Consider the following 19,828-nt stretch of genomic DNA (forward strand, 5'->3'; position numbering starts at 1 on the left):
GTTTTGTGGTTTTTCATTGCAGGTCAACATTTCGTACAATGAATATGTACTGGGTGAAGGTCACAGAGGTTCACCTCTAACAACGCTTTGCAATTTTAGGGAACAGTAAAAGCTGCTACTCATTTCCGCTCTGGGAAAGCTGCCAGTGTGTAAACTCTGACACACAGAAACGTCTCCTGGCCGGATTTCCACATAAGGAACGTATGGCTGCCCTTGCACTGCAGCATAAAGCTTGCGAAATCAACTCAGAACCTTCCGCAGGCAGAAATATTTAAGAGAACAAATTCCAGAAAATTCCTTTTCCTAATCCCAATTTTGTCTTTTGTATTTGTGCACATAAATACATCGAAATGAGCAAAACTGCACACTTGTTTTAAAAAGCATATTCTTAAATGGGCACATACTCATTCTTTTGAAATGTTTTGATTTATAAGTGAAAGGATACAGATATACTGGAAGAGACAAGAAACAAAAAACAGTGTATCAGACAAAAGAGAGAAGATGCAAGACTGTGCTAACTGAAGGGAGCTGTATGTAATACTCCCTCCTCTCATTTTCTCCCTCAGCAACAATCCTAGGAGGTAGGTTGGGATGAGTGACTGGCCCTAATTCACCGAATGAGCTTCCATGGCTGAGGCAGGACTAAAACCTGGGTCTCCCTGGTCCTAGTCCAACACTATACCACACTGGCTCTCTCGCTGGCTTTTATATTCCACACTCTGCAGTTTAGTCGATGAGATCCTGCACATTTTAGATTAATACATTTTAAAAAACAGCTATGTTTTATTTATACTGCACTTCTTGTCTAATGATGCTCAGGGAGTTGTGAAGAAAACACCACAGGCCCAATAAAAGCCCATTAAAGATGAGTAGCTCCAAAATGTTCATGCTGAGTGGAAGGACAGACTCGTACCCCCTGGCACATCTGCGCAGCTCTGCCTTTTCCAGAACCTGTCCCTTTGCAGAGAATCCAGGGGCTGAAGACAGCATCAGGTCACTTCTGGCTTTATTTTCTCAAGCGAAATAGGCAGACTCCTCACAGCCGTGGTAACACGCATTCCTCTAGACCATGAGTTAGCAGAAAAGTATTGTGGCACAAGTCACTCTGCCATGACTTCTGAGTCTGAGCATCCACAAGGGAGGCAAGTGAAGGCCAGTGATAACATACATATCGTGACACCATCACGCAAATGGTGCTACTTTTGTACTTGCATCAGATATCAAGATGAAAACACACAATTGCGTGGTTTGTCCAATGATGTCACTATACACCCCTTGTTATTATGACAGCATTGTGGCTTGTTATGGATGCCACTGTACCAAACTCTATTCTGAGCCAGTGACAAGGCCTGTGACAGATGCTGTCCTTGGAGATTTAATGTGAAAAAGTTAAGAAAGGGGATTGATGGATACCCTGGGTTCATTTCTCCTCCTGCCAGGTGAAGAAGTTGTATAATTGAAAAACAATGCCCATCCCCATGTTATGTTTTCCCTCTTCTCCTACGTATGCATACATGAAGTTAATTTATAGGAAACTCTTTTGTGAATGTTGCTGTATGAACATATACATGGGGCAGAGTTAGGAAAAAAGCGAGCTGGGGAGAAAGAAGGGAGGCACATTTTCTTCTTACCGGTTTGCCAGGCTCTCTTCAAATAGCACCGAGCATGTCCTCTGTCCTACTGTAATGGAGTAGTCACCAGGGCTTGAGTGTGAGCCAGCAGTGCCAGAAAAATATGGACGAGACTGAAATCCCCTGCCACAGAGAGTCAGCTTGGTGCTACCATGTAGTGGTGCATTTCTGGGATGAAACTGGGAAAGCAGATCATAATTACCATCAAGATTATCAGCGACCAGCAGAAACTGAATAGCCCTAAGATCTCACTATCTCCGGCTGAAACGTGGAATAGGGATCTAATTCAGTAATTAGCACCAGCCAAAAGGGCAGGCATATTTCTGCACAGAGAGAATGTCCAGGGGAAATGACAAACTTTCTCCATGCACCCTGCCTATCCAGCTGTTGCGAAACCTGGGCTGATTATGCAGTTCACTGGAGGAAACTGTCATATCACTTGCAATGGGTAAGTTTTTATTAGGAAGAAAAGAAAAAAAACAGAAAGATTCAAGTTGATGCAGATAAAAGTTATGACCTAATTTATTTCTGGCCATATCCCAGTTAGCTACAATGACAAACATGTATTTTTAACAACTGGCTAGAATCACTGCTGCTGTGGATCAAATCAGCAAGAAATGACTAGGCAAAGGAACCGCTGATTAGTCCCAGGACAGACTCTAAACAAGGGCGTTTCTCTCTGCACATGCATGAATACCAACATAGCCCCAGCTGAATTTGAATCTGTTGCTATATTCAAAATAAAATAGTTCTAGTTCTACATAAAAGCACTATTTGTCTTTAGTTGTATATAAAAAGTTTAGCTGTACAAAGGAACAGAAAGTATAAATCACGTGCTATAGTATTTTCTTCTTTTTATCATTATAGTTTAAGAAGTCATCTAGACATTTAAATGGTTTCCCTCTATTGTACAGTTTAAATAATTTAGCTAATGGCTCCTTCATGATTACTGTATATGGTACATGAAGGTTAAAGTTTACTTGACTGAAGTTTGTTTTGCTAAATATTAACTCACTACAGATTAGGACTCATGGCGCGGACAAACAAAGCTGCAGAGAAATTGCTTGAAACTGCTCCAGCAATGGCTGTGTCCATGTAGCAATCTGTTATTACCCAGTACCTCTCTGTTGGTGCGAGGAAACATTTTTGAGGCTCCTAGTAGTGCACCTAGTTTCAACTAGCCACTGAGCCCTGATTTTTTTGCACTTGGAAAAACAGCAACTTAAGAGAACAGTTATAATTTCCTATTCACTATTGCCTGCCAAGAGAAAGTCAACACTGAGAGTCCTCCATTTTTATGACTGCAGCCCATTGGCAGGAATGAACATTTCCTGTTAACAGACAGATCATAAAAGCTTCTCAAAAGATGTAAAGATTGTGAATGTAACTTCGGGATAAGCAGACAGCTGGCCAAGTTTGTGGATGAAACTATACTATTCCAATGTCAAAAAACACATCTGCTTATGAAAAGATCCAAGAAGGATCTCTTTAAAAAAAAACAAATGCACTGATGGGATCTGAGTTGTCTGTAAATATCCAGGAAAAGGATCTTGGAAGTCAAGGTGGATTTTGTAATGAAGATGCCAATTCCATGTGCAGCAGCTGTGAAAAAAGCAAATTTCATGCCCCTGATTATAAGAAAAAAGTTTGAAAATAGAAATGTCAACAGTGTAAAGCCCTTATAGAAATCTATAGTATGCCCATATCGGAGATACTGTGTATAGTTCTAGTGGTAGGTTTTGAAAAACATTGTAAAAGAGCTGGAAAAAAGTGCAGAAGAGGGCAATCAGAATGATTGTCTTCCTTAGAGAAGAGATAAGAGGTTGGGACTCTGTGGCTTTAGAAAATAGTGAACTGAGTGAGGACATGATTGAAATATAGAAAATACACTCTCTCTTAAAACATTAGACCAAGGTCTCCCAATGAAATTGACTGAAAGATTTAGAACATCACAAAAAAACATTTTTTCAGACTGCATTTTTCCCACCACAAGACATGGTGATGGCCACTAACTTGAATTGGATAAATTCACAGAGGACTAGTCTATCAAGAGTTCAAGACTAAGACATCAATGTTACTTCCGGGTTGGAGGCAGCATACTTCCAAATGCCAAATAACAGTGGGAGAGGAATATGTCTCCATCTCCTGTCTGTGAACATCTCACGGGATGGACAAAGTTGGGCAGACCTTGGATTGATTTTGTTGTATATTCTATTATGATATTAAGACAAGCTTAATTTGTACTAAGCTTGTGAATTTTTATACCTTACATTAATGCAAGGTACATTACATTGCATTTCATACCTTACATTATTTATTTATGTTATTTTATACCTTACATTTAGAAAAATAAAATCTGTCCCTTTACAGAGAAGAACTATAGTGTACTAGAGCCGACTGTAGCAGAAACGGAAGTGGGGGGAATACAGAGAGAAGAGAAAGGTTCCTTACCCTGATCCCAAGAGGGAGAAAGAAACAGGAAAGCAATAAGTAATAATGCAACATTCAAGCTGTGCAGTTAAAAAGAAAAGCAATTATCAAAAAATACAGGCAGTATAGCTGTCAAGATGTGCTTTAGGCCTTTAAAAAGAACATTTAACAGAAATATTGAAACAGACATTTACCAAGAAAAGTTAATTAAGATAAACCCCCAGTACCAAATGGCTTCATTAAGCATGGCTGAAATGGGCACTGGTCACTGTCTTGGCTTACTATCGGCCAATCTCATATAGTGAGAAAGTTGCATACGTCTGTGAGGACTGGAGGGCAGCTCTCCTGGTTCCACTCTTTCTTGCATTCCTCCTGACGGGTACACGAATTTCCACACCAGCCGCATTGCATGAAATGCTCCGCCTTCAGGCAGCTGAGGCACGTTAGGAAATGGAGGCAGCCTGGACCAGTTTGGTTCACCTGGAACACCTGCAAAATGGACAAAGGATATCAAGTTGAGTGACAAAGGGACAATCAGCACTAACTGGGGCTCATGCCCTAATCTATGAAAATATTTTTATACCTTCCATCAGCCATATTCATAGAAAGATTTACAGCAGGAATAAAATAATTAAAATGTAAATACAATTTACCTCCACGGAAACATGCCTTAATTATACATCTGCCACGCTCCCTGCCTGTAGCTTGAATCTAGACAGTGTAGACACTGCATGGGACTCAAGATAGTCGAGACTTCAGTAAAAATTGGTCACGGGCTCTCTACAAATCTACCCAGAACATGGCCAGAAAATTAGTTGGCAGTAGATCTACAATGGACATGGTGCTCTGGATGAAACTGATCTGTTTGGGGCCACGTCATCACTAGAACACTTCATGCCCCTTTCAGTTCAGAAGATTTATTTCCACAAACTTCCAAACTACCTCTAGAATGGCCTGGTTTAGAAGGAGGTTCTGCATGGCCTGGAGGGAAATGGAATGTTCTGGAATTCTCTGGGATGCTCCATCCTTGAACCAGACCAACCATATCACAATTTAGCATGTGCAAATTCAGTTGTTGTGATCCTGAGGTGGAAGACACCAACTATCCTAATGTAACAAAGAAGGTCCTTTTCTTTTTGAAAAGGTCACATCAAGCAGGACAACAACAACAGCAACAACAAAAGCTTAGGGTAGATTCAGGAAGCATTCCAATGAGATTTTCCTGAAGTACATTCTGAACTTGTACAGAAAACCTCTGTTACTAGGTTTTGCTGAACTTACACATTAGGCACTGAATCTAGACTCTAACAGCTTCACTATTTGCTTGTGATGTAAAATCAATGCAGCTTTTGAATAACCCTCCTCCTCCCAGAAATAAAGGGATCGATAATCCTACACGGTATGTCTCAGTCCCAAGCGGACTCAGTCTGCCTTGAGAACTCAATCTGCCTCACCTCATTTCCTGTGGCAAAGAACAAAGAGTGGCGTAGCTTGCCAACTTCTCTCAGCACTGGCAGTCGCTCTCCCAAGGAGAAGTTGGCCATTTCGGCCTTGTAGAAAGTGGATCCATCAAGCACCATCTAGGAATACCCAGACATAAACATGTACACACACAGAGAAATTCCCTTCAAGAGTTGTCCATTAGAGATCGTGATTATAAAAGAATGTTGTGACTACATTTCCCAATTTATCTGTGGTCTCTGTTCAGAAGCATGAGAAAGTGAAAATATAATTGCTCCTGTCACCTGCAAATTCCATTTCCAACAACCCCAGTGTAATTGCTAGCAACCATTTCAAAAGGATGAATCTTTAACAGATGAATCCTTCTAAATGTTTATTAAGCACAAATCCCACATTTCCATTAAAAAACCAGCACTAACACTGGCTGCAATTAACATTATAATCATTCAACTGCCTGAATGAATTTTTGTGAAAATGCTGAGAATTCCCTGTTTAAGATCCCTAGATCCTTACAGAGGTAAGCTAAAATTCATGCTCACCTTCAGCATACACATCTATTGTATGCAGTTTTCTTGGCAACAGTGCAGAAGTAGGATTTCCTAGTGGATTCCCACTTAAGGATTAACCAGGATCAATTCTGCTTAGTTTTTGAGACCAACCAAGGTCAGCTAGAGTTGCTGCCACTTAGTTGGGTAGGCACTTACATTCAGACTTATCAAACCTTCTTCTAGGAATGGAGAAAAACAACAGCAGTGACAAACCAGTTTTACATTTGCAGCATAAACATTTGCTCATTAAAATAGATTGATTTTTATCTGCATACTATTAAAACTTCTACAAAACAGACCTTTAAAAAGAAAAATGAATTTTAACAAGAATTAAATTTGCATAATTTTCCAGGCTGAGGGATACATGTTGGAGGCTTCTGAACAGGCTACAGGGACCACAAGCTAGGATTATAGAGATGACATGTGCAACCTGGGAATTTCAGACTGTGCACTTCTAATATACACATTTGTGGTAGACCCCTTGTATATGGCAAAGAGCTACAGCTTTAACTAACCTGTAAAACACGACCTTCGGATGTGCCTAAATGAGCCACAGTAAGTTCCCCTATTGGAGTTACAAAGATAGAGGTCAGCAATACATCAGACATACGTCCTTGCAGGAGGTCCAACTTGAAGCCATCCATAGCAATAAAAGTGGGTTTATTCATGCAGCTGAAGTCCTCCACTGGGGCTGAGAAATTAATCTGGCATGACAAAGATTAGAAATGGTTTCAAATACCAAAGAAAGGATATCAAGAGTTCAAACAGACCGTTAACATATAAAAAGAAACAGGGCCCATGCAGTGTTGATTGTGTGTAGAAGAGGGTGTGAGATTCAGAGTCTTCTGTAGCTTGCTCTGTGAAAGAAGGACACCTCCTAGATATGGGATTCCCAACTTTTTATCTGTTGTGATTCCCAACTTTTTATCTGTTGTACTCCAGTGCCATTCCTGTAAAGGTCAGAGATGGTACAAAGACTTGATCAGGCCAATCATTCAGACAGGTATACCAGTGGGGAAGTAATAAAGGTCAGGTTTGGAGTTTTTCAAATTGGGTTCCATGGAACCACACTGTTCCATGAGGACTTGAACAGATTCCACAAGAGACTAAAAACAACTTCAAATATACCAGTCTTGGATGCATACTCAGTCATCTGCTCCCACCTCAATGCTGCTCTTCCCCTTCCACTGGTTGTACGTCATCAGCCTTTGCAAGCAGTCCATGCAAGAGGCACTGGCTACCTTTCCCTCACCACCAGTCTAATCTTTTACCTTCCTGAGTGCACACACCCAAAACCCAAGTTCCTGCCTACCTCCCAACTCCAACAAACATTTCCCCAGGCAGCCCCTAAAGCTGAAGGGCAGCTGAGGGAGCTGAAAGCAGAGAGAGCTAAAAATCTGGTAGGGGTTTCTAACTTGCTTAGCAGCACCAAAACAATCATGGCGAGTCCCTCCCTCCACATTTCACACTGTGGTCCATATATGCATGTACACATGTCCATGTCCCTAAGAGGTCAGCTCAATTATCAGGATGGCATCCTGTGCACATCTACTTAGGAGTTAGTCCTACTGAGCTGGGTAGGCATTAATAAAGACATGTAGGATTGCCTTGCTTGGCTGCAGTGCATATGTGCCTCTGGAGTGGGAGTTCCTCTGAAGTATATGTACATGAGAATTGTGTTTACAGTATGCAGGCAGGCAAATACGAGGAAGTTGGGTGCTGAAGAAGCTTCAGCCAGGCATTCATAATGGAAAAAATCCATGCCTTCAACACCTATCCTAGTTTTATACCCCTCAGCATATACATATTTTGGTTTTCAATTAGGCCTAAAAATATTTTTCCAGATATGAATCACTAAAACTGGTACAACTGCATAGACCAAAAGAGAGAGAGAGAGAGGGAGAGAGAGAAGGGAAAAATAGAGAAAGGTAAACAAGTTCTAGTGCTGTTGGCATTGCTGCTGCTTCTCACAGCAGAAGTTTTAAGAAAAGAAGCTCAAGCACAAACAAGAAACAGAAACATGACCAGAGCTCTATCAATTTGGATTTTACATGGACCGCCAAGAAAGATGAATCAAATGTATAATGTGTTGAATGTGAGCAAGTATTGGCTAACAGTAATCCAAATCCTACAGAATTCAAAGACAACTGGAAACCAAGCATTCCCAAACATTCCCAAAATAAAAGTACAGAGTATTTAAAAAGGACATGTGCAGAACTCCATAAAAAACAAACAAATGGCATTTTGTATATTTTTTGTAACAACAAGAAAAATGCCCAAAGCATTTGTTTGGTTACAACTTCAACCTTCCAAATAATTGTGAAATTCACCTTTTATTTTTGTGCATTGGAAATGTCAATTTTGCATTTGCAATAAAAATCTACTTCTCATTCTATTGCCAATTTTCTAACACTAGTGTTCTTCTTTTGGATCATGGGCTACAGGATTTTTTTTTAATTAATAGCCATGGCCTGAAAAAGTTTCAAAAACCCCTATGCATTTTTTAAAATTTCCTAGGTAAAAAAAGTTCAAGAATGAAGAACCTGTCACTCTCCAGATGTGCCTGACAGCATCCTTCATTAATGGCAATGCTGGATGAAACAACTGGAAGTTGCAGTTCACCAGCATCCGGACTACTACTGGTTCCCACTTTTGTTTGCCGGCTTTATTTATGTTTAACCTTACAGACCAATTAAAAAAACAGTCCCTGCCCTTAGATTTACAATCTAAAAAGATATCACACACACATACACACAAGGGTGTGGAAAGTTGCTCTGTCTACTACAGCCTGGTACAATGGCTGCTGGTGTCCTTCATGCATTGTGCTAAACAATTTGGTTTAGTAACTGCTGCTCAATCAACTAGCTTCACACAACCTACTGAGGCATAAATCATGATCTACAAACCACATTGGCTGGACTCACACAGTATGCTAAACCAAACTCAAACCACCAAGAAACACAGTGTGGCTTAGCACAATGTGAGAACCCAATCGAAGCCTGATGTTACTGAAATCAACCACATACAAATACTTCTAATGAAAGGAAGTCTTATTATGGCACTTCTCTAGTGTTATGAGGTATTTTGAGAAACCCAGCCTTCCCATCCCCTGAGTTCTTGCTAGTAGCACTCTCTCTGAACATAGAATATGCCAGGCATAGCCAGATTACAATCTACCTGAAGAAATGTCCCAGACTGAATATTCTATGACTCAGACTTATACTGAACAGCACTGAAGGAGTATCAACCTGGGAGCGGCTGATGAGATCATCTACAGTACTGATAGCTACTGTGAGTTCCCCTCTGTGGAACTTACACCAACCGGAAGAATTCCTCTGTAGAAACTGTCCCCCCCCCCCCCCGCTTCAAGTGGCTACCAAAAAGTAAAGCCTATTATGCCTCACGGAAGCTGCTTTGTAAGATGAGCTAATCAAATAACCTCAGCAACCAATATACCGTGTTAGTTCATACAGTATTTCCTCTGACAACTCTTGCTTTCTCTTCATTTCACTCTTCAGGAAAAGTACTCAGTAGGAAAAGGTTTTAACTTTTTGCCTTGCTTGTGGAATGGACTTGATTGCTAGGTGTACTGATTCTCCTGATTGTTCAGCAGATTAATGGGAAAACTCTGAAAAACGTCCTTTCCTAATACAGTATTTACAGATGCAATCCTCATGTGTTCAGGCAGAGGACTGCTCATTATTATTTCTGACACAAGCGATGATGCTACAGATCACCTTGAAATATACAAACTGGTGTTTGTGTTTAACAACTTAAACTTCCCTGCAGGAATGTGTCAAATTATTTGTTTTGCAAATATTTTCCCTTGTTATCCAGTTGACAGTTCCAAAAATGCTGCTAAGTGTGTCCCAGGGACATTTTCTCCATCGTGCATTTTCTTAGGCAGCTAAAACCACACACTGATGTTAGTCTCCTAACTTATTCCTGGGTTAATGTTTGTTACTCCTAGCACAAAACTAACAGATGCAGAGAACCCAGCATACTTTAGTCACTGGGCATGCCTGCAAACCTTTAAGTACATCAGCAACTGCTTGCTACATAAGATCAGGCAGTTACTGGATACACAGTATGCAAATCTTAAAGTGATGCAAGATCCTATTATGAAATGGAAAAGATATCTGGAATTAATTCATTCAGATTAATGAGATGCAAGGACCAAAGCAAACAGTAAATACTGTATATCCAACCCAGAAAAAGTGAGAAGTTCAGCCATCCATTAAACAAGGAAGTAACACAGTGCAGAGCCATTAAGGATAAAAGTCAAATGGGATACGGTGCAGTGCTAATGAAAAACAGACATTGCAGAAGTATCCCACGAAGACCATTATTCAAGTGCAATAGGAGCCACAGCTTCCTACTATAGGAAGTAGCTGAGGCAAACCTCTTGCTTAGACATTTCTGCTCCACCCATTGGGCCCTCCTGTTTCAAACCCATAAAAAGAGCTCTAAAAGCATCCACTACTGGATTTAAATTAAGCACAGTTCTCCAAGATGCTAAAATTTGGGCATGTGTAGTTTGTTTAACTCAGGTTTACACAAACCATGGTTTAATCCCAGTTTGCCCAAAACATGGTTTGTTGTGGGAAAACAAACAAATACTTCCAGCTTCTTTTGCATGGATGAATAAAGGATATGGAACGTGCACTGCCCCAAGGCTTGTTGGAAGATATTTATAATTACTTCACTAGCATTTTCTGTTATGGCTGAATCATCATGTAGGTGGACATGAATTTTCAGATGATCTGCAAAAAGTCCCTAATCTATAGGAGCCACTAGTCTTTCATCCCTGTTTTTCCTCACAATAGAAACAGAAAGATTTCTTCCTGTGTATCTGATTTTATTTTTTTTTAAAAGCTATGCTTTTGACAAAACCGTACGCAAGAAACGTTTTTAGGGTTCTTCATCCAATATCAAAACAAATTATATCAAAGTTTCATATAATGGAATCATTTCAGGAGGAAATTCTTTCAATATTTACTCTAATAACTTTCCTCATTACAGCATGTAGTTTAATAGCATTACATGAGGCAACCATGTTAAAATCACTAAAAGCTGCGAATAATTTGATGTTTTGATAAGGTTGTCTTGAGAAAGAATTATGGGATAAAATTATTTGTGAAAGCCTCTGTTTTTGTGAATGAGTTTCTTAGAGGGTAATAAGTCTCCTCTGCTAGCGATCATTTCACAAAAGTGCTCAGAAGGAGAAGGAGAAGGAGAAGGAGAAGATGAAGTTACGCTTGGCCATGTAGCCTTTAGTTAGTAGCCCTGCTCTGTTGACTCAACAGCCTCACCTTTTTCTTTGGCTTCTGGAAGGTATGTGCTCTGGCTCTTTCTTTGATTTGTTTTACACCCACTTGTAAACTTTCTGTTTTGTTCTGCTACCAGTTCTAATGACTCAGAATTGATTGTCTGAGAGAGGCAGCTCAAATGAGGAGCCAGAAATCTCTCTCTTCCTCCAATTTCTTCAAAACATAATGGAGGGCAAACTTCTGCTTGGTAGTCCTGACCCTCCAAATGAAGCAGTGAATCTGACTCTGGATTCTCTGCACTAATGCTCTTAAGGCTCCAGAAAGGAAAAAGAAAAGTGGGCTTGAAGAGGAAAGGCAGAGAGAGATAAAAGAATCATCCCCCCCAAAGATCACCTTTGTTCAAGGCTTTGGGGTTTTGTTTCAATTACTTCAGCACATGTTGCAACATGAGCTTTGCATCTCAGAATGGCAGTTATAACCATGAAGGTCAGGGGAAAGGAACTGGGTGGATCGGGGAGCACATACCATACTGTAGTTATAAAACTTGCTGCTGCCATTTCTTTACCCACAATCTAGTTAATGCTACTGCTCCCCTGTCCTTAAATTAGGCTGTCATCTATCTGCTTCTTGTTGTTTTGAGGCCTTGTTCACAAATTGCACTAAGCTGTAATATGGTTTCTTTATATGGGGCTTAGGATGACATATACATCCCACCAATGATTAAGAAGACTGGCTTAGCATACTCTGTCAGCTCAGTCGTTAACTGCTTCTCACTTGCTTCCTCCACATCATATCACATTTTCCATTTTTAGGCTTCTGATCTCTTGTTTTTCTTAGAAGGAAGATGCTGTTTCAATTAATTGATCACTTTTGTTGCCCTTTGTTACGTCTTTTGTTATTCTTACTGGGTGCTTCTAAAACTTGGTTCCTAGTGCTATCAATTGAAATAGGTTGTTTCTTAATTTTTTCTTAAAATCTATTTCAATTGTTAGGACTAGGAACCAAGCTTTAGAAGCACTCAGTAAGAATGACAGTGCTCTAAACCTATATGAGATCATTGCTATTCTTCCTTCAAAAACTAAATCAAAACTTATTTTGTTTTACATGTATCTCACAGGTGTTTGCAACTCCCAACAGTACACCGTTTATACATGTAAACCCTATTCAGATACGCAGCTTCATTCTGGGGGGATGACTGATCAAACCAGCAATGATATATCACTGCAAGATCACAAGAGCTCGGCTAATGGCTACAGTGAACTAGCAAGTGACAGCAATAATCAGTTTTTAGTGTATTTATAAAAACACATGCCAAACATTTATGTGAATCAAATGGGATAATCCTCGCTCAAACAAAGCTACTATGTATGAATACATGAATGGAGGATTCTTCCTCTATTTACTGAGTGTAGATATGTAGATGTAGATGTGCACTGATCTTAAATGTCGAGTCTCAACAACTACAGAATTGCTACTAATACAGATCCAAAATCTAGTTCCAGGCTGTTCTGACACCAGCCTGTCCTTTCTCGGCGTGTCAGGCAGCTGCCAAATTAGTTAACTGGAGTGGAGGTCACATGAATGTATAACTTCCCAATGCTGCCGTTTCTGAAGATTACAAGAGGAAGTTGAGCAAAGTAATAAAAACGTGTCTAAATCCCTTTTCTAAGTGCTTTCTTCCTTCTTTCTGAAAATCAAGTTGTGAAGAGTGATCTTCATAACCATTTCACAAGACTGCGGTCAGGGAAAGGGTAGGGTAGGTGAAGAAACCCCGGTCATGTCTGAAGGAACTCTCAGTGTAGGCCTGAGCAGCACCTGATAACGTCCACTGGTGTGGAAGAAACTATACACTGAGATATCAAGGCACATGTGATATAAGGCAAAGTCTCTCTTGAATTAAACTCTACCCCCCAAGAATTCAGGGACATATTCACACAGTTGTCTTGGCAACAGTACAGAAGTACTTTGCCACTGTCTACTTCTGAGATATTTTCATCAATTTCCTAGTTAAGCCTATAGCCCTAGGACAATAGAAGCAGATAGAAAAGCACAGTTATTCAAAGTTTACAATTGTTCAAAAGAACTTTGACCACAAACAAATCAACAATTTTACCAAGGCACACAGAAAACCCCTTCACATTTTATTTAGCTTTGCCAAGGTCATCCAGCCTGTCCTCTTCTGGATATAATACAGCAGGCCAAGTAACACAACACAGCATAGCTGGCCAATTAATCTAACAGTTATTATTGTTGATTTTCTATCCTTCCTCTGTTAACTGCACAAAACTAACATCAGCATTCCAAAAGGTCTGTCATCAGAACAAACATTTGGATAGATATAATTCAGAGTTACAGGAAAACAATAAAAAAAACCCACAAGTTTATAAGTCCAAAGTTCCCAGAAATAGTAAATCTGTTGATACTTGAAGGAGTAAAGCTTTTATGAAGAATATGTACTAACATGCATATACCTCATACCCAAATACAAGTATGTGCAAAAGAGGTTGCGAGAAAGATAACAACATATGTTCAGATACCAAGCAGGCCTCTGACATCATCTCCTATTCTGAAAAACAAAACAAAAAACACCGTAGATCTACAAAATCTAAATCTGTAAAATACCTATGCCAAGTAAAATAAAACTGCGCCCTGGAAGCTAGACCTCTCTAAACCCCGTAAGAGGTTTAAGGGTTTTAAAAAATATATTTTTTTCATTTAGAATAATATTATATCTTCAGGGAGAACATCTTTGCATTTGGACATGTGCCATAGGTAAAGGTAAAGCACATTCATCAGGAGATACTACAAGGCTTTGAGTTCCTTACTCTGCCACAAATGCAGAGCTTGGAAGTTTCTCTGTTGAGGCCCAACCAAGGTTCAAACAAATTGATGGGGGCAAGTCCTTAATCCAATTTAAATTGATATATTGCTATAATCCCCAGTGGAGGAAGCAAATAACATCTGGTCTGGTCCCTTGTGGACTCATTCCCCATTATCTAGCTACCCTGGGCTAAAACAAAGCCTGGAGGGAGGCTGAGCAGAGATTTTTGATCTTGATGTGCAAAGGGACAGATTTAACACCTCTCCTATAAAAAGTTCATGTATCCAATTTTAATTACTCCCAAGTACTTTTACTATATACTTCTATCCTCACATAGGAGGGCACTCACACTGGCACATTTAGATGCTTTGTCCTCAATAGTATTTACCAGGAGACTAAATACTATTCTCCATTTAGAATGCTTATGTCTATTTTCAGCCAGTGACATTGAGAACTCTTGAAATGCTCTATCCATCACCCTTAGAGGATGGAGGTAATCTCTCCTCTAATCACAAATTACTGGGACTGATTCCAACAGGCAATTCTCTATTTCCTAGTAAATGGCCAAGCCTGCAAAGTCTCCAAGAAGGTAGCTAAATTTTGGGCCATACCAATGGTGGTCAGAAACTGTTGGGTTCAAAACTGACAGAGATACACTTAACTCTTGCTGTTAATCGGCTTTTTATCCAGGATATTTTGTATTTTAACATTTTTTTCCTTTTTTCAGTCTACAACTGCATATTCTTTTATAAAATATTTCTAAAGAGCTCCCAGTGGTTTATCCTGCAAAACATATTACAGTTGTTAACTCTTAATTGCTTTTAAAGTAGGCTGCTGATGGACAACAGAGGCTGAGAAACTTTTCCAAAGCCATAAATTTAATGAGCAGGTATTAACATTTGAAAAGGGACAAATATAAGCTTTTGTAACACATGGAGATAATACAAACACTCATTTGTGTCTTTTTTACAAGAGGCACAGATTACAGCAGGAACCTGGAAGCACACATTACTATAGCTTCTTTGAGTTCCTTTGTATATCAAGAAAATAATGCACAGATAATAAATCCAAGGAAAACAGTAACTTATTTTGTAGGGATTAAAACTGCAATGCAAGAACACTAAGCCTTTAAGTAAACTTTCTTTGCATTTTATCTTGAAAACAAAGTTCTGACTATGCCAATATTTTTCAGCTTTTAGAAATGTGAGTTTAGGCCAATGTTATAGAACAAAGCAATCCTAACTAAAGAAATAGAAAATATTTATTTTCAATATTTTTATATTGCCAAATTACAAAAACCATAAGGGCTATCAAAAATAGTATATTAAACCATAACTTAAATCCCAAACTCAGAAAATTAAAAATAAAATTACAAATTAAAAACAGAATTAAAATGGCAACACAAAATGCAAGATAGCGCTTAGCAGAAAACCTGAGTTTTTAACAACTGTCCTCAAGTTGACAGATCCACCTGGATCTCAAGTGACAAATGTGTGCTTTACTTGTGTAAGTTTCAGATTTTAGGAGGAAGAATATTACAGTCAGGTCTTGGGTAGCCCAGATCCTTCTTCAAAATGCTATATGTTCCCTTTTGTACAGTACAGGTAGTCCTTCCTATCTGACCACAATAGGGACTGCAATTTAGGTCGCTAAGCAATTTGGTCATTAAGCAAATTGGAGCTGATTTTATGACCTTTTTACAATGGTCATTAAATGAATCACTGCGGTCATTAAGCAAAAGACATGGTCATTAAGCAAATCCAGCTCCCCAATGGATTTTTTTGCTGGAATTCGCTTAACAACCACGTGATTATATTTTTTTATATTTTTATAGTTTATATTTCCTTTAACAACTCCTGCTTCCTCTTCATTTCACTCTTCAAGAAAAGTACTCAGTAGGAAAAAAATCAACTTTTTGCCTTGCTTGTGGAATGGACTTGATTACTAGGTATACTGATTCTCCCAATTATTCAACAGAGAAAACTCGGAAAAATGTCCTATCCTAATATTCACAGGTGTAATCCTCATGTGTTCAGGCAGAGGACTGTTAGTTATTATTTCTCACACAAGCAATGGTGCTACAGATCCCCTTGAAATATACAAACTGGTGTTAAGCAAATCACATGGTCGTTAAGCGAATCCAGCTCCCCCAATGGGCATTTTTTGCTGGAATTTGCTTAACAACCACATGATTCGCTTAACCACAGTGATTCACTTAACACCCGTGATGATTCGCTTAACGACCATTGTAAAAAAGGTTGCAAATCACAATTACATGACTGTGGGGTTGTAAAGTACTTTTCTCAAGGCCGTTGTAACTCCAGACCATCATTAAACAAATGGTCATTAAGCGAGGACTACCTATAAGTTTACATATCTGAAGCACCTTCTCAAATTCAAAGTATTATGCTGTAACCTTTTTTTTTCCCAAGTGGAACCCTGTATTGGCTCATGGAAACTAAGTCACACTATTTCTGCAGTGATTTAAATTTAGGATCTTTCCACATGTCTCCATTCAGAAGCCAGCCATGTTGTCTTGATTGCTGCTGTTCCTGAAACTCAGAAAACATGCTCAGCCAATCAACCTTTCCTTACGGTTGACCAATAGAAAAAATGTTATCTGTCCCACCCCTGAGCTACTGCAGAACCTGCCAAAACAATGTTCCCCTGCCAAAACTCCATAATGCATGAAGTTAAAAAAACAAAATGCTAGCAATCTCTCCCTGGCAGGTTTTCAATGCATGCTTGCTTGTTTGGTACCAGGAGAAGCTATCTGGGTATCATGCTGTCACTCCTTGTGGGTTTATAGTCCTCCTTAGAGCTATGTTGAAAAATGACAAGTACAGGAGGGCTACAGTCCAAGAACAGGTAATAATTCTTATTTAAAGAAGTCCTAGGAGGCCTATGAACAACATACATTTTCATCAGTATTTTAATTTACTCTCTGTTCCCATTCCTTTTGAGAGTACAAGATGCAATAGATTGTTAGGCAGACACTCCCAGGAAAGCCTATATGGGCATGACAGGAATAGGATTTATACAGTCCTGGAAAAAATGCAGCATATTTAAAGCATATTCTTCAAGACCAAAGCCAGCTGGAAAAGAATGGGCTAAACTCTCTTTTGTTTTCCAATTTGCTATTGTAACAGTTTACAAAAGCCATGGGTCTCAGATCAGACAGTCATCCAAAAACAACTGATTTAAATATTTGAAATTCTCGCTGGAATAAAATGTTTGTTTTTCCTCTCTGATCTTGTGGGGTAGTATAATTTGAAAGTTAATTTCTTGCTTCATTTATTCCTATTACTTCAGCAGAATTTTATATGAAAACACATAAGGCAAAACACAATATTAAAAGTTGAAACTGTATAAAAATGTTAAAAGTATTTATCAAAACCCAACTTTTAAAAATATTTATTTCAAGTATTTCCCCTGCTCTGCGCAGATTTAGTTTATGTGTTTCGGGTAACTACTTTCTTCACTCAACAGGAGGCTCAAATCTGGACAAAAGGTAAACCAGGATCTGGCAGATTTCCTCTCTGGCTCTTTTCATAATTGTTATATAGAACCTGGGCTTTTGGAAATGGGAATAAAAATTAGCTGAGATCCCAGAATTCTTGGGTCAATCACTGTTCCATACCCACAAACAGATCACCTCTGCAGGAAAAGAAGAGGCCAGAAGTGGTATGTGAATCAGCTTTCATCTCTGGGCTGACACTACATTCATATTTGTCACCAAGCCTATTTCTGGTACCAAAGTAAATTGCAGTATAGGTTGAGTATCAGGGAGAAAGTAGCAAATGTGCCTTTTAAAATTTCTGTTTTTCTCATCTCTCTGTTCAGTCCAAAGAGCCCAAAGTAGAAGCAGAAGTATACTGTAGAAGCAAAAGTCTGGAACAAAAGATTGCACAAGAGGAGTCAATTTTCCAACCACCTACCAGGGTAGGAATAGGTATGGGCCTGGATTCCAGCCACCAGCTTGCTTCATATGCCCACTGAATTCATAATGTTATCTCCATATATATTAAAGTTTTACAAAAGTGATAACATTATTATCAGGCATGCATTTAGCATCAATTAACATCAACTGATCTTTTTTTAAAGAAACATTAGTATATATTATACCAAGGTGTCACTAAAAGATGAGACAGATATACTGTACGCACAGAGCACAGGGTGTGGAAGGGATTCAGATGAATGGAAAAGAAATTCAAAGACCAATAGAAGAGAAATTCAAAGACATTGTAAGAAGACTATCTATCTATCTATCTATCTATCTATCTATCTATCTATCTATCTATCTATCTATCTTTAATAAGATATATTATCTTATATAATCACCCATCTCACAATATATTTTCTTTATAATAGGAGCCTGAAAATAAGTTAACTCCCAATAATTATATAATTACAGTATTATACCCTTTCTGTGAAAATTTAACACGTCCTTTCATATTTTATTATTATTTCAGTAGCAACCCATCCTCCATTCATTTATGCAAGTGTTTGAATGACTTGTCTTTTCTGATGAATGATGAGCAGCAATTGCATTTATGAAATTATAAATCTTCCTCTGGTCTAGAAATAATATCACACAAGGACTCCCAATGTTTCTTAACAATTTCCAGTAATCATATTAATCTCTCACAGCAAAATTATCTGTGTGACATCTTAAAGTACAATAAAAACAGATTTATCTTAGCATATGCTTTCTTGAGTAGAGGCCATGAAATTACCGCATTAATATAAGCCCCTTGGAATATTTTATGGAAAATCAGCATAGGAGGGAAGGTTTTTTTTTTTTAACTGAAAATTAAATACTTTAATTTAGAAGAAGATATTTAGGAAAGGTTTGATATATTGGCACTCATAGTCCCCCAGCATACAAGGGTTCACTCAGAAAAATGAGAAGAAATTATACTTTACTCACAACAGAGGATGTTGCTATGAATGGCAACTCAAGGTCACATTCGCTCTTTTTTTCTCTGTAATTGTAGGACCATACCCCTTTATTGTGATGTTGTCAAATGACACAAATTGGCTGGAAATTAGTCCTGTCATATCTGGAAAGTACCAAGTTGGCAAAACTTGGGAGAAACAGGTCTTCATATGGGAATGATATTTTTGGCAGTGCTACCACATTACATGTAATGTGTAGGTTCAATGTTACGACTTGCAGATGTTATCCAAAGAAAGCAGGGATCAGCAGAAAGATCACTTTGGGCTATACATAAGGTCAAATTATGTCATTTAAGAAGTGTGCTATGGTAGATAAAGGTCAAATTTGTACCTGAGTTCAAAACTGACCTCACCTGTACTACTAATGCTCAGATAATCTCTCTACTGCTTCTGTGATGCCTGCTTTGAAGTTCTGGTACCAACAACATGACTATTTTTATTTATAAAAAGAATATGGCATATTTTCATTGGTTTTTTATTTTAAACCTGTAAAAACTCTATTAAAATAGTTATCTCAACTAGCCTTAAGAAATTCGTGAAATCACATATGACTATACCCTTATATTTATTTTTATATTTCAAATTTAGATACTGCCCATCTCACAAAAAAGTGACTCTGGGCGGTTCACAATAAAACAGCAATAAATATTAATTAAAATACAATAAAAACAATATAAAATACAATAAAAATAGAATAAAACCATAAGA

General features: G+C 38.5%; 1 protein-coding gene across 1 annotated transcript in view; it reads right to left on the reverse strand.

The window, feature by feature from the left end:
- MST1R (macrophage stimulating 1 receptor) overlaps window positions 1–19,828 on the reverse strand; it is a 58,621-nt gene that overhangs the window by 32,148 nt on the left and 6,645 nt on the right. Inside the window, exons 3-6 of the mRNA XM_088133992.1 lie at window positions 6,586–6,774; window positions 5,516–5,641; window positions 4,380–4,550; window positions 1,632–1,810 (exon numbers count right to left, since the gene is read on the reverse strand). Of these exons, the coding sequence (XP_087990118.1) occupies window positions 1,632–1,810; window positions 4,380–4,550; window positions 5,516–5,641; window positions 6,586–6,774 (665 nt within the window). The remainder of the gene's footprint in view (window positions 1–1,631; window positions 1,811–4,379; window positions 4,551–5,515; window positions 5,642–6,585; window positions 6,775–19,828) is intronic.

This window comes from Python bivittatus, unplaced genomic scaffold (genome assembly GCF_059951505.1).
Source record: "Python bivittatus isolate LINGU-HERP-01145 unplaced genomic scaffold, Pbiv_v1 ctg000080_np1212, whole genome shotgun sequence".
In the NCBI taxonomy this organism is placed as follows: Eukaryota; Metazoa; Chordata; class Lepidosauria; order Squamata; family Pythonidae; genus Python; species Python bivittatus.